Source organism: Sturnira hondurensis, unplaced genomic scaffold (assembly GCF_014824575.4).
Source record: "Sturnira hondurensis isolate 20B ecotype Veracruz unplaced genomic scaffold, ASM1482457v3 Scaffold0021765, whole genome shotgun sequence".
Classification (NCBI taxonomy): domain Eukaryota; kingdom Metazoa; phylum Chordata; class Mammalia; order Chiroptera; family Phyllostomidae; genus Sturnira; species Sturnira hondurensis.
In genome coordinates this window covers 1,607,064-1,624,053 of record NW_028094396.1, presented here as the reverse complement: position 1 = coordinate 1,624,053, position 16,990 = coordinate 1,607,064, and the positions used below count along the sequence as shown (strand labels likewise).

Sequence of the window (16,990 nt, the reverse complement as noted above, 5' to 3'; positions counted from 1 at the left end):
ATAGAATCCACTTTGTTAAACTAGTTGAGGGTAATAAGAGACATTTGAGTCATTAATTGAGAAGATGACAGGTCTGTAAATGTGACCACTGCCTTTCACTGGGTCAGCTATTATTTATTCAGTAGAAGCACCTTACATTTTAAAAGTGTATGAAGATTTTTTTTATATGATTGAAAGAATGGACACATATTTACCCTTCTTATTGCTTGGTTAGAGAAGCGCTACTGAGAATAAGATTCAACACAAATCGAAGCAGATTTTACTGTTGCTGTCCCAGGCTTCTCCTGTGATTGCAATGCCCCAGAGCCCAGTTGCATACTTTGTGATCACTAGAGGGGCAGGCTTCGTACAGAAAGGCTGGTAGATCAACTGTTAGGGTGGGAATATGCTTTATGACTCACAGATTTGCCCAGGAAGTGAGTTCAGTCCTATTCAGGGTTGATTCTTTTAAAGGGTGATATCTGATTTCAAGTTGCAAGTTGCTCTTTTGTAAAACACCCAATCATGGTACGCATGCTAATGAGATACACATGGCTGTCTTGCAGTCTCTTAACAGACTGAATTGCTTTTAGTCCTGTAGGTTCAAAACAAAATTGTTTAATAAAGTCCACATCTGCTGAACTTCCCAGATTATGAGCAAGTTTCAGCGAAAGTTTTCTCTTACTTCATCAGGAACGACAATTGAGTGGTTAGAACCAAAGATACCTTTATCAAACCACTATAAAAATGGAGCTGACCAGCCCTTTGCAACTGAGCAGAGCAAGCCAGTGGCAGTCCCAGAAGAGCAGTGTGTTGCGGAATCTGGACTCTTAGCAAGGGTAAGGTAATGTGAAAATATGGGTTTGGTGTAAAAATTGGGAGTCACTGAGAAGGGTCGGTTCTGTATTCATTGTCAGGGCGTGCAAGTCAGCCTAACACGAGAGCGGCGTTCTTGCAGACTGTAACTGCATTGACTTTGGAACAAGTCTGTTTTATAAAACTTATATATATTGTGTTTTCCAGGTTAAATTATGTGCCCTTTTTTGTTTGGGTTTACTTTTTCTTGATAAGAAGTATATTTAAAATGGAAATTGCATGCTTTTCTTTTCCTAAAAAATAGCTTACCTAATTTAAGATTATTTCCATATTTATCTCTTAAAATTCTCAATTTTACATTATTTACCAGATGCTTAGTGTTATGTTTACAGGCTTAAAGGTTTACTGTTAAGTCTTTTTGATAGTAAGCACTTTACCAAACCAAAATTTTAAAGTGGTATTCTACGTAAAATAGCACGGTCTTAGGGTTTAGTGTATTTATATAGTTATATACTTTATAACTGTTAACTAATAGTTATGATGTAACTATATCATAGCTATTATATTGGTTATTATATATAATAACTAATAGTTATTCTACATTTCTCAGAAGCTAAAGAGTGTTTTATTCTGTTTATAGATCTAACATTGTAGCAAATCATATTTGTTTTGCCTTTTGAGTTTACATTTGTTATTTTTATGGTTATCATAATTATAGAGATAGTTTTATTTTAAGCACTTTTTACTTGACATTTCTCATAAGTACTTTTCTGTATTATTTTGGCCTGTTAATTAATTAAAGTTTTAAAGGTTGAAATAGGCTACTGAATATCTAGGTTGTTTATTTTTGGTTATTATGGTAGCACTGTATCAACTTGTCTACTGGTTTTTCTCTCCCCTTTATTTGGATTATATCTTTAGGTTATATTTCTAAGTAGAATTACTGAGTCAAGAGTATCCACAATTTGTGGTTATTTTTATATTAGCAAATTACCTCTTTTTATTTCTTTTCTATTTTTTAATTTTTCTTTCCATTACCACTTACCCCCCTCTCATCCCCCTCCCCTCACAAACACCACACTGGTGTCCATGCCCTGAGCCCTTTAAGAAACATATGATGCAGGGACTTCTACGACTGGCAAAGGCCTTGACTGACTTAATGAGGCAGGCAATGGTGGCAGGATGGATAGGGGAGAAGAAAAAAGTATGTAATGCTTTATTTTTCTATAGCTTTTTGACTAGATCATTTGTAGAGTCAATCAGTAAATATCTCTTAAGCTATCTAGTGTATAAATCCAAAGCTAAAAATCAGAGAACACAAAAATAGAAGACAGTTCTTCCCCTTAAGAGACTTAGAATCACAACATGTACACACTGCAAAAATGAGGTGATAATATGAAGCGGTATCTTTTTTTCTTCTTAACTAAAGTTGTTTAGACTGTTGGGATATAGGCATTCGGAGAAAGAGATGTACTAGGTAGAGTGCATAAAGAATGCTTTGGAGAGAAATTGGAATCGGAATTGGGCTTTGGAAAGAGACGAGGTTTGAAGAGAAGAGGCGTAGTGAAGGAATCTCTCAAGACGGGGGAATAATACAAGCAGGGACGCAGAGGCATCTGTAGTTACTGTGGAGAATGCTTGCCTGGTGGTTTTGAATCCAGATCTTGTCATTTACTAACATGTGGGCCAATGCGTTAACCACTCTTAGGTTCAGTTTCCTCATCTGTAAAGCAGGGATGCTAATACCTATAAGATTGTTATGAAGATAAAATAAATTAAGCAGAGCACCTGGTTTATGGGAAATGATCACAGGGTTGTTGGGTCATACACATCCAACGATATTCATGTTGCATTCTATGTAGAAGACAATCTCTGGAGTGTTGCTCCATAGAACACAGTGTAAACTGTGCCCCTGAAGAACCTAGAGATCATGTAGAAGAATTTAATTTTTTTTTAAAGATTTTATTTATTTATCTTTAGAGGGGAAGGGAAGGAGAAAATATCAATGTATGGTTGCCTCTCTTGTGTACCCTGCCGGGAACTGCCTACAACCCAGGCATGTGCCCTGACTGGGAATCGAACCACGATCGTGTGGTTCACAGGCCCGTGCTCAAGAAGAAGAATTTAACCTTAATGTGGTGGCTAATAAGGTCATGAGCATGGGGAGGGATGGGCTGTGTTTAAGAAGACTGGTGTATATGACTTGGAATTATAGTGTGGGTAGAAGCTAAAGAAATAGAAGTGAAGGCAAATGAATAGGCACTGTGTACTTCAAGTGATAAAGGATTGGGTCAAAAATGATTCCAAGTTTTTGAGCCTCAATGACTAGCTGAAATTATAGTGCCAGTTGCAAAGCTAGGAAAATTAGGAAGAGCTTTTTGAGAGAAAAGGTTTAGTACAGTTTATGAATGTGGTTGAATTTTATGTGAGTAGAGGGTAATGTTGAAGAGGAACATACTGGCTTCTTGCTGGTAGGATTTGATGATGGGAAGAAAAAAATCAAAGGCAGAGACATCTTTAAAAAGGAAAATTATTTTCTTTTTAAAGTATTTGTAATTTAAAGTCTAATATAGTACCAAATACAGTATACTGATATGAAGCTGTCTTGCATAGAGATAGAAAGAAGAGGCTCCATGACCATGAGAGAGATGGGACACCACCCCCGGGTGAGCATGGAAAGTGACGTCTGATAAGCTTCTAGGGAGTCTTTGGGTTTTGAAACTGTTACTTTTTTAAGTAGAAATAAATATGAAATTAAGTTTTACTTAATGAGTTATTTGGAGCTAAGACCTTATTGAGATTAAAGTAAACCTTTTCAGTTTTCCAAGGAGTTGATTGATGGACTGACTGGTTGTTTGACTGACTGATGAAAGAGCTGTGTGAAGAGCTGTCTGTGGCAGTGAGACGGCACGAGGAGCTGCAGGGTTTCATGCCTGCGCCTGGATTCTCTTCAACCCCGGTTTCTTTCTGACAACTCCAAGAATGAATGAGTGAATGTAGATTACAGTAATTACATTGGACATGCACAGTCACTTTAAAATTTTACTTTTGTAGTTTTAGCTTAAAAATAGGACAAGTATATAAGTCTCAAAATATCTTGAACTTAAATTATAGGTAGTGGTAGTATGCCTAGGGCAGTGGTCAAAGCCTAAGATTCCAAAATGACAGTTTTCACTCTTTTTGAAAAATCCTACTTTTGCAAACTATTTTATATATGATATATATGGCAAAACGTAAAAAAGTTCAGTGTCAGTGATTATGGCCCATTGAAGGAAATCTGTACCACAACCAGGAGATGGAAGTTCAATTTTTAGAAAGATTTTTGCCTATTCTCAGATTCATTTACACTCAATTCAAAGCCCTTAGATCTGATGTGTATACTTTTTTCTTAATGGATGTTCATAAACAGTTGTAACAGTAGGTTTGTTTTGCATCAGGAACCTGAAGAAATAAATGCAGATGATGAGGTGGAGGACACTTGTGACAACAAGGAGGATGACCTGGGCGCTGTGGAAGAGCAGCGCAGTGTTATCCTGCATCTCTTGTCGCAGCTCAAGCTGGGCATGGATTTAACGAGAGTAAGTGATGGATAAACTGCCCGCCCGTGGGGACCACTGGGTCAGGACTGCACCTGCTGTGCTGTGTCATTGAGGTTGTTAGGGGCTTTTATTTTTTGTGAGTCAGTTTCTTAGTCTCTTTTTTTAAAATATATTTTATTATTTTTTTTTTTTTAGAGGGGAAAGGAAGGAGAGAGAGAGAAACATCAATGTATGGTTGCCTCTTGTGAGTCCCCCACTAGGAACTGGCCTGCAACCCAGGCATGTGCCCTAACTGGGAATCGAACCGCGATCATATGGTTCGTAGGCCCACGCTCAATCCACTGAGCCACACCAGCCAGGGCAGTTTCTTAGTCTCTTGATCAGCCTTTCTTCTTTTCATTAAAAAATGTAATTTCTTATTTTCAAAAAATGCCAGTAGAAAGTTGCAAATAAAGACCTATAGTCTTCTTGTTTCTATGCCAAATTAAAGGGGTTCATTAGTAGATAGAACTGGAAAATATAAAGAAAAGATGCAATCCTACAAAACCACAAAGGTCATAGATACTTGTACTTTACTTTTACTTCCTATATTGGATAGTATGTTGTAGGTATTATCTTTAACAAGCATTTTCTGTAAAGGACCAGAAAGTAAATATTTTTGGTGATGTGGGCATAAGTCTCCATTGGAACTACTCAAATCTGCTTTCGCAGTGTGAAAGTAGCCATTGGTAGCATGTTGGATTAGGCGTGGCCATGCACAAAGCTTTCTTTACAAAAATAGGCCGAATTTGTCCCAAAGGCTGGAGTTTGCAGACTCTTCCTGAATCAGGTAAGTGGTGGGAACCCTTTTGACACCATGTGTGCACATTATATCACCAGTGTGTGCTTTACAGTTTTGTCAGCTCCACCTCAGTAAGACAGGGGCGGGGCAGCAGGGGAGACGTTCGAAGACCAGTAGAATCACCGGTAACTGAGAATGTGTTAGAAATGTAGAATCTAAGCCCCCACCTCAGATTAGAGGACCAGATCTGCATTTGAATAAGACCCCAATGTGGCTCATATATACATGATCTATAGTGTTAAATTTTAGGTCAGTCTTCTTAATTCCCAGTTTATTTAAGTAGTGTTCCTTAATTTGTATTTAACAATTAATCTATGACAATTTAAGAAGACTATCAGGGTTAAAACCTGTAATTGTCAAATATTTACTACTGTGGGATTATGTACTTTGAGTTACTACTGACACTTTGTATTAGTATGGCATTTCAAAATTGATTTTAGGAAGTGTATTTCAAATTGCGGTTTTTGATGCCAGTGAAGATAGTGAAAGTGTAGGTTAAAAGGCTGTTTAATTACAATGAATTATTCCTCTGAAAATATAATTTGAATAGAAAGCATTTGCCTTTTACATTCACTTAGAAGCATTTTAAAATAAAAAAATTTTTTAAAAAGCACACATTTCTTTCTTACCCTAGACTCACAGTGGTTTATAAGCGGGTTTAAAAGTAAGTGGGTTGGGGAGTACACTTCTAGGTGCTGGATGGGATACTGCCTGATTTATATATCACTTAATAAAGCCAGTTAGAGCCTTAAAAATAAATAAATGGATTAAATTAATAGCCTACTAAGAAGCAGGCATTTTAGAAATTAATAAAGAAACCTATTAACCTTTCGTCTAACCTTAATATTTCAACTGGGTATCATTTCTATTCTAGAAATAGTTTCATGTTAGTGGTTCAGAAAAGACTATTAGTTCTAAAATTAGTTATAATGGATAATCATACCAGGGATTTGTTTGGTTATTATGATATTTGCTGTCCCTTAGTAGATTCAGGTTTATAAGGCGTAAGTACAGTGTTCAGGTGTTATGAGGCATAAGAACATTTGAAAAGAATGTGCTGTGATAGTAATCCAGATGGTAAAGTACTCTCTTGGCCTGAGTAACTGTACATTATATACTTTCCCCACATTTGTGTGTGCCTTGTTAATTAAAGAGATGTATATGTAAAATCACTAACATTAACCAATCAGGAATTAGAAACACTTCACATAACATTTTTATTTTTAATTGTATTTTTAATTATTTTTATTTTCAAACAACATTCAGGAACCTGGTGACTAACCTGCAGTCGCATCCACCTCCCGTCTCCAACAACACCGACACAACAAACACTTACTGAGCCCCTCCCGTGTTCTAAAACACCGCCAGGGGCTGGCACTGCAGCGACAAAGGAGGCGCGTGCATGTGGCGAATGAGTAACGCACATTTTCCCCACTGTTTATTTTGTTCCTTTTTAAATAATATTATGAATGTAGTATAATTAAACATATCACAGAAAGTTTTGGAAAATAAAAGGAAGAAAAACCTATAATTTCATCTCCCTAACAACATAACTCTCATTTTCTGAGATTCACTTCCAACCTGTCTTCATATAATTATAGTTTATGTCTAGTTTCATTATATTTCCCTTTTTCAGATATCTTTTCTTTGCGAAACATATTATGTGGACCAGAAGACTAAATAGAATGCATATAAACATTTCAAAAACCAATGGTAAAATGAGTACCCATGTACCCACAACTCAGGTTAAGTAACAGGACACTGTCAGACTTGGAAACTCTTGGCATGTAGCTCCTGGTTGTAGACCCCTACCTTCTCCTAGGTGTTACCACTTATTTGTCTTTTTGTGGTAATCACCCTACTTTCCTTTATAGTTTTACCACCTATTGTATATATGTGTCCTGCGCAGTGTTACTTACTTTAGAAAAAAGTGAATAGCCAGCATAAGCTTAACTGTGTAAGGAAAGGGCTATATTGCCATTAAAAGAAGAAGGCTCCCAAAAGATAAACTAAACAGTCTCCCTGGCTTTTTATAAATTATTGAGAAAGTTTAGAAGAGCCCTTTCTGAAAAAATTACAGGGCTTAGTTTAAATGAGTCCTGTGAAATATTTAGGTAACAGACTTAACACTCGGTGTGAGCCGGGTCCTGAACCTCCAGCAGGAATGTAGGTGGAGGGAGGGAGCTGCTCAGTATCCTCTGCTTCTGAGCCAACCATGACCTGCCTCCTGCTCTCAGCAGTAGGTTGAAGCCACAAAACAGCCATAGGTGAAATGAGTGTCTACAGCTGATCCAGACAGCAGTGACTACGTTGGTATAGGGTTCTTTTTATCCACTGTCTCTGGGCACTTAGTGGGCCTTTCCAGTATGACAGCTCGTGTTTTCCAGTTCTCTGAAGTCTTCTTGAGTTATTTCATTGTAAATTTTCTCCATTTTTTTCCTGTTCTCTCTGAAACTTTTATTACCTGCCTATTGGACTTCCTGGTCCTCTTTTTTTCTCTTTTCTTTCCAGTTGGGAAGGCTTTTGTTTCCTTTTAAGCATACTTTGTAAAAATTTTTTAAAAACATTTATTTGTGTATAGTTAGTAAAAATATTTATTTTTTTAATGAGACTAAGTCCTTTTCCTTTGTGACTTTGTTTTTAATATTCATCTAGAATGAATGTTTCTGAGAGAAGAATAATTGTCTACATTGGATTAAAATTTCTCTCTTTATTTTGTTTTTTTTTTTTGTTATTGTTTTAGGTGGTACTTCCTACATTTATCCTGGAGAAGCGTTCCTTGCTGGAAATGTATGCAGACTTTATGTCTCATCCAGACCTATTTATAGCCATCACTAATGGAGCCACAGCTGAAGACAGAATGATTCGTTTCGTTGAATACTACCTTACCTCATTTCACGAAGGCCGTAAGGGAGCCATTGCTAAGAAACCATACAATCCTATCATTGGAGAAACATTTCACTGTTCCTGGAAGATGCTGAAAAGTGAAGTACCATCCAGTGTTACTAGCAACTCTTCCATGCAGGCAGTCTCAAATCATGGTCCTCTCTCAGAGGAGGCTTTGAGCAAGGTGGGACCAGACTATTATACAGTCAGATTTGTTGCTGAGCAAGTTTCCCATCATCCTCCAGTATCAGGATTTTATGCGGAATGTGCAGAGAGGAAGATGTGTGTAAATGCGCACGTATGGACTAAGAGCAAATTCTTAGGCATGTCAATAGGCGTGACAATGGTTGGAGAAGGTAAGTAGAAAAATTGTTTTCCAATTTTTAATATCCAACTACAATCTTAAAATTTGGGAAATTAGATAAATATTAATTATAAATTTGAAATGTTTTATCTACTATTTTTCCCCCAAGTACCTAATATATTCTAGAATGCTGTGGGGGGGGATTTATATTTTTCTATTTATCTATATAAAAATACAAATTTTCTCTTTCCATAATTTTTTTCTGATTTTAAATGTAAAGTATGTTTTATTGTAGAAAATTTGGAAAACTTAGAATTCTGAGTATCAAAGAGAAAATAAAAGCATCTCTAGTCCCTCTATCCAGAGATGGATAAATTTAGCTCATATTTTTTAATTTTTTCTGTATGTGTGTTCATATTTCTGTTTTAGTTTTATAAAATTAATGGTGATTCTCTCTGTATAGTTTTGCGTCCTGCTATTTTTGGCTTAAATATTTTTTTTTCATGTCACTGATAATCTTTAAATCATATGTTTTTATTATTACAAAAAGCATTCAAAAAATAACCTGTAGGTAAATCCCACATCTTTTATATTTCTTGTAAATGTATTTATATGGAGATACTCATAGAATATCTTAAAATATATCGCCCAATGTTAATTTTACTTCAGCAAAAGGTTATAGAAAAATAATTTGAGGAAATAGTGTTATTTAGCCTAGAACACACAAAAAATAATCAGTTAACAACAACAACAAAAAGCTTCCACAGAAATCATTGCAGAGTTAATACAAATGCAGGGTTGGGCAAAAGTAGGTTTACAGTTGTTCGTATGGAAAGTAAGGCAACAAATAATGATACAGGACTAAACTCTGTGTTTTACGTACTCACAACTGTAAACCTACTTTTGCCCCATCCTGTATAATGGCAGAAAAAAAATACCATATTAATATTAAAGGACTACTATTGTATATAATCTGTTCTGAATGTAAACTTAGCAGTGTAAGCGTGACATAGTTAAGCCTACAACTCTGATGTTTTGAGATTGTGTTATTGTAGCTGTAAGAAAATAATTTATCTCCCTTTCCAATTTTTCCCTATTTTTAACATCTGTCATAGTATGAGTCTTACCAGTTTCCAGATAATGTTTCAAACTCATCAAAAATGTATAACATTAGAAAATATTTTATTAGTTTGAAAATCAAGTTTGCCACCTTCATATATAATCTTTTAACATTAGCCCTGAGCTCTCCATCAATCAGTTTATTTCTCTTATAGATGAAAAAGCTGAAGTCTAGAGGCGATGGGACATGCCTGGGGTCAGAGAGGTTGAGAAAGGCGGAGCCAGAAGGGGGCGCACAGCCTCGTCCTTCGGCTCAGGCTCCGCTGGGACAGTTGCTCTTATCGGCTCGTGTAACAGACGGGGTCTGATAACGGCAGCCTCTCCCTCTCCAAGAAAGGAAATACCTCAAGAAATGAGGAAAAGCATTAATATGTTATTCATGCATTAATCATTGAGGAGGTATATAATAGTTAATTTTTTCATTATTTAAGTCCTAATTACGTATTCATGAATTGCCTTTTAGAAATCGTTATAGGTACCCTCAACAGAAAGTAAATTAAGTCATCAGGAACTGGGACTTAAGACATTTCATTTTGCTCCTATTAGCAGCCATGTTTTTTATTTAATAGTTGAGGGAAATTCTGTTCAATAAATAAATAGATAAAATTTTAGAATTCTTTGAATCTCAGTTTTTTTACTAGTGTATTATCACGTATATTCGAAACTGGTTGTATATTTCTTCAGATCTTAAATTTTATAATTTATGCTACTTATGTTAAATATATTCTTAGAAATTAAAGATTATAAATTCCATTTATAATATCATATACTTTTAGAGATACATTTTTAATGATGTTTAAAAGATACATTTTAAAAATGTTTCTGTTCCAACTTAATCAAGTCATTATTAAACACTTGAAGTATGCCCAAGTATGTTATCCATGTGTTTTGTGACATCTCCAATTAAATGTAAATATATTAGCCAGAACCATGTTGCCCGTAAAATGGCTCAATAATTTTAGATTTGTTGCTGCCCTTTGTGAAGACTCCTAAGGGCAGTACCAGAAAATCATTGGCGTTACTACTATAGACTGTATAAAATCGCAGGTTGTGTATTTGTTATCCTAAAAATTAACTGTATTAAAATATTTATTACAACTTTTGCCCTTATTTGTGAATATGAAGAACAGACTGCTTAGTGAACATTTATTGAGGGAGAGGCACTGGGACAGTGCAGACCCAGCTCTGTGTTTGTTTTGATGGTAACTAGGTAATAAGCTAAGGTTAGTAATAAAGCTCAAGTCTCCTTAGAGTCTCTGATTATTTAGTATAAATCAATTATTCATTAATGTAATTCCCTTTTTATACATTTTTAAAAACTATCTTGAATACAGTGTTGCTTAATATGTAACAAGCCCTATTAGAAAAATACTTTTTTGAAAACTACCACTTATATCTCTTGTAACTTTACTGTAAATATTTCAGAATTTGGCAAACAGAATTTTGATGACCACAGTATTGTCATAAAATTACTTTTTTCCCTAAATATACATAAAATTGAAAGAACAACACTTTTCATCACACCATCTGAGATTAACTTCTATACCTCTACAAATTAAACAATTAGTTATTTCCAACCCACTGAAAAAGTAATAACTTTTAGTAATTAGTAATGATCAGGTCTAAGCATAATGTAGTATAGCATGGCATTTTACTCTGACTGAAGGTTTCATTTTATTTTTAGGATCATTATAGGGGACTCTTGAACTATTTCCACTGTAACATTTTCTGGTTTCATGAGCCCCACAGAAATAGTAAGGTCATAGTGGAAGTAACCTTGGTTCACTGTGATCAGGAATTGGTGTCAGATACAATTGTAAGTGAAGCCAGTTTCATCCAAAGCTGAATGAAAATTAAGCAAAGTTATTATGTTTATTCACTAGACAGGAGAAAACATAATACAGATTTTTCTTAGCTGTCTTTTTCAAATATTGACAACCTTCATGTTTTTACATTCAGGTATCCTCAGTCTCCTGGAGCATGGAGAAGAGTATACGTTTTCTCTGCCCTGTGCATACGCCCGGTCAATTTTGACTGTTCCTTGGGTAGAGCTGGGTGGCAAAGTCAGTATCAACTGTGTAAAAACTGGGTATTCAGCCAGCATCACTTTTCATACCAAGCCATTTTATGGTGGCAAACTGCACCGGTAAGTACATTTTAATGATACATGACTCTTATTCTATCTGTTTTTATTATAACTGATATTTTTTTCTGCTTTGTTTTATGTGAAATAGGGTTGAAGTTTTATTCTTTTTTTTTTAATATTTCATGTTGCAGGGCGTTCTGGAAATCATGACTAGATTTTTAAATGGTGACAGATCTGCTCTGCCGTGTGGTTCAGTTGGCTGGAGTCCCACACAGGGAAAGGTTACAGGCTCAATCCCCTCTCAGGGCACGCACCTAGGTTGTGGTCTCTGTCCCTGGTTGGGGAGCATATGGGAGGCAACTGATCGATGTTTTTCTCTCATCACTCCCTTACCCTCTCTCCAAAATCAATATACGTATCCTCCAATGAGGATTTTTTAAAAGAGAGACTTTTTCCTGTTAGACTTCTTCACATTTGTTACATGTATAGTATTTCTCTGTAATATGAATAGTGTGTGTATGGTAAGGCCACAGCTCCAGCTAAAGGCCCTTCCGTTTGATTACAGAAATGGTATTTTCCTCTAGGAGTTTTCTGATGCCAATTAAAGTAGAACCCTGGCTGAGCCCTTGACTATATTTATTACAGTTTTAGGGTTCCTCTAGTATATAAATTTTCCTGTTTTAGCCTCAAGGCTAAAACTTTGGTCAAATACTCTCCCACACTGATTGGACATCTGTTGAATCAGTATGAATTATCTGCTGTTGCAAAAGGAAGAGCTCTGGCTGAAGTCTCGTCCCCAGTTATTATTGTGTACTTAGAGGGGTTCTCTCCGGTGCGAATCATCTTGTGTTGCCCGAGGTGAGTGTTGACTAAAGGCCTTCCCACATAGACCACATGCACACAGTTTTTTTAGTATGGATTCTTTCATCATTAAGGAGAAAATGATCATGGAGAGCTGCCTCATAATATTGGCCTTCATATGATTTTTTTAAAAGATTTTATTTATTTATTTTTAGAGAGGGGGGAAGAGAGGGAAAAAGAGAGGGAGAGAAACATCAATCAGTTGCCTCTCCCATGTGCCTGACCAGGGACCAAACCCACTACCTAGGCATGTGCCCTGACTGGGAATCAAACTGCTGACTTTTTGCTTTATAGAACAATGCACAACTAACTAAGCCACACCAGTCAGGGTTTCATATGATTTTTCTTCAGTATGTTTTCTCTTATGCCATTTACGGTATGAAATTAATAATGTTTTTCTCCAGTGTAAGTTCTCCCACGTGTGAGTGACTAATGACTGTAGAATTTTTTGAATTTATTATTTATCATAAGGTTTTTCTCTTCTGTGAACTTCCTTGGGTTGGTTAAGAGATAAAATTATTTTTAAGGATATCTCATATTCCACCCACATGTTGAGCTAATGTTGAGCCACGAGTGGAAGCTTTCCCATATTCATTGCAATTCAGAGTGTTCATTTCCAGTATTAAATCTTTGCTACTGAGAAGGAATATGGAGCTTCTCTTTGTACGTATGAATTCTCTGATACTCTTCAGTTAAAACTTTATTCCAGATTTAGTGTTACCTCTCTTGTATGGTCAGAATTTTCTTCTTTTGTAACAGCTAAACTAACTATAGAGTTATTCTGATTAAATTCTGTCTTAACTGTGTTTCAAATACTGATATATGAATTACATTTATGCAAGTGTCTCTTTATAACAACTCAGAGTATAGTTTTGAGCACAGGTTAATTTTATCCTCAAATGCAAAATATGCAACCCTTTTTCCTGAACTAGTGCCTTGAATTATAATAATAAATACAAACTATAATTTATTACATTGCAAAGACTACCTTAATATGGAGAATCAGAATTCATCTCCCAAATCTCACCATTGCTATGATATTTAGATAGTTGCTGGCTGCAAATATTCTGCATAGAAAATTCCTCCTAGTTTTTAAGTTTCTCTTCAGTACATAGACTTGTGCCTTTGGGATATCCTCATTCTTCCCTTCATTGGTCTTCTTTTTGCTCCAAACAGGGAAATTATATTTGTTCTTCAGAGTTGATGCCTCATTGAGACTAGGTTACTGACCTTCTCCAGTGTCACCACTTTGTTTAAGTCTCTGTGATGCTCAGTCTTCCCAATGTGGTGCATAACCACGTCCATGGGCGTCCTCTGTCAGCATTGCTGGGAACTCCGCTGACCTCTGGCTCACTCTGTAATCCCTGCTGGGGCAAGCAAAGTGGAAATGTGGTGAGGAGCCTGAGACCTGTCCATTGCTGGATCTCCAAAGATTTGGAGAGCATGTGCAAGGCCGAGGGAGCGGGATGAGGTAGCCCGGCGGGAGAGAAGGTGGCTAATTCTATGGTGCCTTTTCTCTCCCGACATAGTTTACACAGACCTTTTATTCAAAAACGAATGATTTCCTTTATTTAACCACTTCCTATCCACAGTTTTCTTGAGACAGAATCTATTTTAAGAGTTTTAGGGGCTTCGAAAGGATAGGGTAAGTTCAGGCTGCCTTTTATAATTGACTTAACATTCTTATCATACTGTCTTCAATAATTTTTTTTCTTTACAAATTTGATCTATATTCTGAAGCAAGCCAATTAAGCTTTCAAGCATGGAAGTGATACATTTTATTTATTTTACTTACTTTTATCTTTTACAATAATTCAAGCACAGAAGAGTTGTAAAAACTATCATGTACCATTTACCTAGATCACACGCTTTATCGCTGCTGTTGTTGTGATTATTGGTCCTGAACCATTTGAGAGTTAATTAAAGACGTCATGACACTTTGTCCCCAAATATTTTAGCCTGAATTTTGTAAGAATAAGGAAATACTGTCATACAATCACAGAACAGTTGTCAAATTCAGGAAACCTAACACTGATGCAATATTATTATCTAACATTTAATTCATAGTAAATTCTTGTCAGTTGTACCCAGTACTCGCAGTGCTTTTTCCTCCTGACCCAAGATCATGCATCACGTTTTACTGTTCTGCCCCTTTAGTCTCCTTTAACCTGCAACATTCCCTCAGCCTTTTTTTGCCACTGATGACATCGACATTTTTAAAGATTGCAGGTTAAAGATTGCAGGTTTAAAGATTACTTTTGGCTAACTCCTTTATTTCATTCTAATCTCCCTTAAGACAAGTGCTTTCACCTAATTTCTCATTTAAAAGATTCATAGTAGAAACAGATTTCCCTATTTTGCATCTTTTCTTCCTTGATTTTACAGAATATTATAACTAAAACTTTTCCTTCCTTTATTAATGGCCATGCCTTCCTCCTTAGACATAGCCTAGTGTTTTATTTAACCTGCTATCTGCAATCAAAACAGACACATTATCTACTGTCTGCATTGGGTAGAAATATATTATCTTCCACTTGTCTTCCCTTACGCCCTCATTTTCCACAACTATCTCTGATGCAGCCAAGCAAATCTACTTAGCTAATCCTCCTGCTCTTGTAGATCTCATGGTCCCATTTTCCACACTCACTTTGGGATGATCATCTTATATGCAGAGTGGTATAATGTCATTAAGATTATGTTAACCGTCTGCTAAGTGACCCACTTTTCTGCATACTGGAGATACACAGAAGGAAAAAGACCATCTCTGCCTTTGAGAAACTTTTAGTCTAATACCGGAATCCAGGACCGTATCTTTGGAAAACATGTGTAAAACTTGTAGGAGTAACTCATATAGAGAGTTGAAAATAAAGTCTCATAATAACCATAATAATGGAAAAGGACAATATGGTGAAGCTGGGATTAGGAATTATTATCCCTAAAAATAAAATTTAATTCTGACTGTTGTATTAAAAAAAAAAGAAAGAAACACAATGCTCAACAGATTTCTCATTGTCTGATAAAGGAAGCCTATCACTTTTTCAAGAGAGGTAAACTATTTCCCTGCTGTTAAATTCTAAAGGGATTTGTTGCAGGTATCCTTATATAGAGGTGTTGAGTAACATAACAGTCTCTTCTTTAGTAGTTCTGCGTAAAATGTAACTAGCCTTCATGTGAATGTTTCTTATATATACATCAATAAAACCCAAAGCTAAATTCTTAACTTTCAGTCCTGGCTTATGGTTCAGTGGATTGAGCACCAGCCTGTGAACAAAAGGGTCACCTGTTCGATTCCCAGTCAGGGCACATGCCTGGGTGGCAGGCCAGGTCCCCAGTGGGGTCATGCGAGAGGCAACTACACATTGATGTTTCCCTCTCTTTCTCCTTCCTCTCCCCTCTGTCTAAAAATAAATAAATAAAATCTCTTTTAAAACATCTTAACTTTCATTTATTAGAAGCTTTCTATAATGAAGCCACATTGATATAGTCAAGTGATTTTGGTATTCCAAAAATACCAAAATCACAAATACTAGCTATAGAGACAAAGTCTGCACAATGTAAAAAGCCAACCTAATGTCAGGTTTTAGAAAGTGAGAGAGCAAATGCCTTCATCGATTAATAATTATTCTCACTTTAGAGATGAGTAGGATGACAGCTTAAGATTTAGCTTTTTGGTAAGTGCCTTAAGAACAATGTATTCTATGTCTGATTGCTACCAGGTTGGGATCTAAATGGGTTAGATATTTAGATATTCATTTACTTGTTATTTATTATTGCTTTCATGCTACAGTGACAGGAGTAGTTGTGACAGAGACAGTCTGGCCCACAAATTCTAAAGTACTTATTATCTGGTCCTTTATAAAAGAATTTTGCCAACCCTCTACTAGACTATTACAAAGAATTGTTATAGGTGAGGTGAGGTGAGGCCCTTCTTTCTCCTTGAGCTCCTTTTGCAAGTTCCTTATGGCCTGCGTCCAGTATGTGTGATTCTTGTTCCCTCCCCCAGCTGTCTTCGTGCTGCTCTTGCTGTGTTACTGCACTGAGCAGCAAGGACCCCATAACCCAACAAGAACGGGGAGCAGGGCTTGCTATTTGTTAAGTGGAGAGGCTTGTGAAGGATATAATAATACCTTGAGAGGTGGTGCTCTGTCAGTAAAAGAGAGATCAAGTGAGGAATGAACTGTTGTTCCTCAGTTCTCTGAATAGAGTTCCCAGTGTGTGTGAATAGAGAAGGAAAGAGATGTGTTCAGTGCCATCGCCTCATAATCCTGATTGGTTGGAGATGAGTTTTCAGGGAAGGGAACAATGTTGATAAGTGGGATCAGAGAAGAAACATGGATATCACAAGAAACATTCAGTCTGGCAAAACCCCTTAGCAGTGTAATTACTTATGTTCAGGTGCTTTGAAGTGTAATTCAGAGGTCCTGCTGCTGCTGTAGTCAAGCTGACTTGTAGTCAAAGTTCTCTTTGTGTCCACTGAGCTACAGTTACGTCCAGCGTTTGATCTCGGATATTTGGTTTGCTGTTGGTCTTTAAGATCTGGTTCATTGATCATTTGCTTA

The 16,990-nt window shown here is 36.3% G+C and overlaps 1 protein-coding gene across 1 annotated transcript in view; it reads left to right on the top strand.

Moving 5' to 3' along the window:
• Positions 1-16,990, top strand: part of OSBPL11 (oxysterol binding protein like 11) — a 93,802-nt gene that overhangs the window by 64,211 nt on the left and 12,601 nt on the right. The window contains exons 7-10 of the mRNA XM_037033670.1: positions 673-818; positions 4,233-4,373; positions 7,919-8,417; positions 11,444-11,630. Of these exons, the coding sequence (XP_036889565.1) occupies positions 673-818; positions 4,233-4,373; positions 7,919-8,417; positions 11,444-11,630 (973 nt within the window). The remainder of the gene's footprint in view (positions 1-672; positions 819-4,232; positions 4,374-7,918; positions 8,418-11,443; positions 11,631-16,990) is intronic.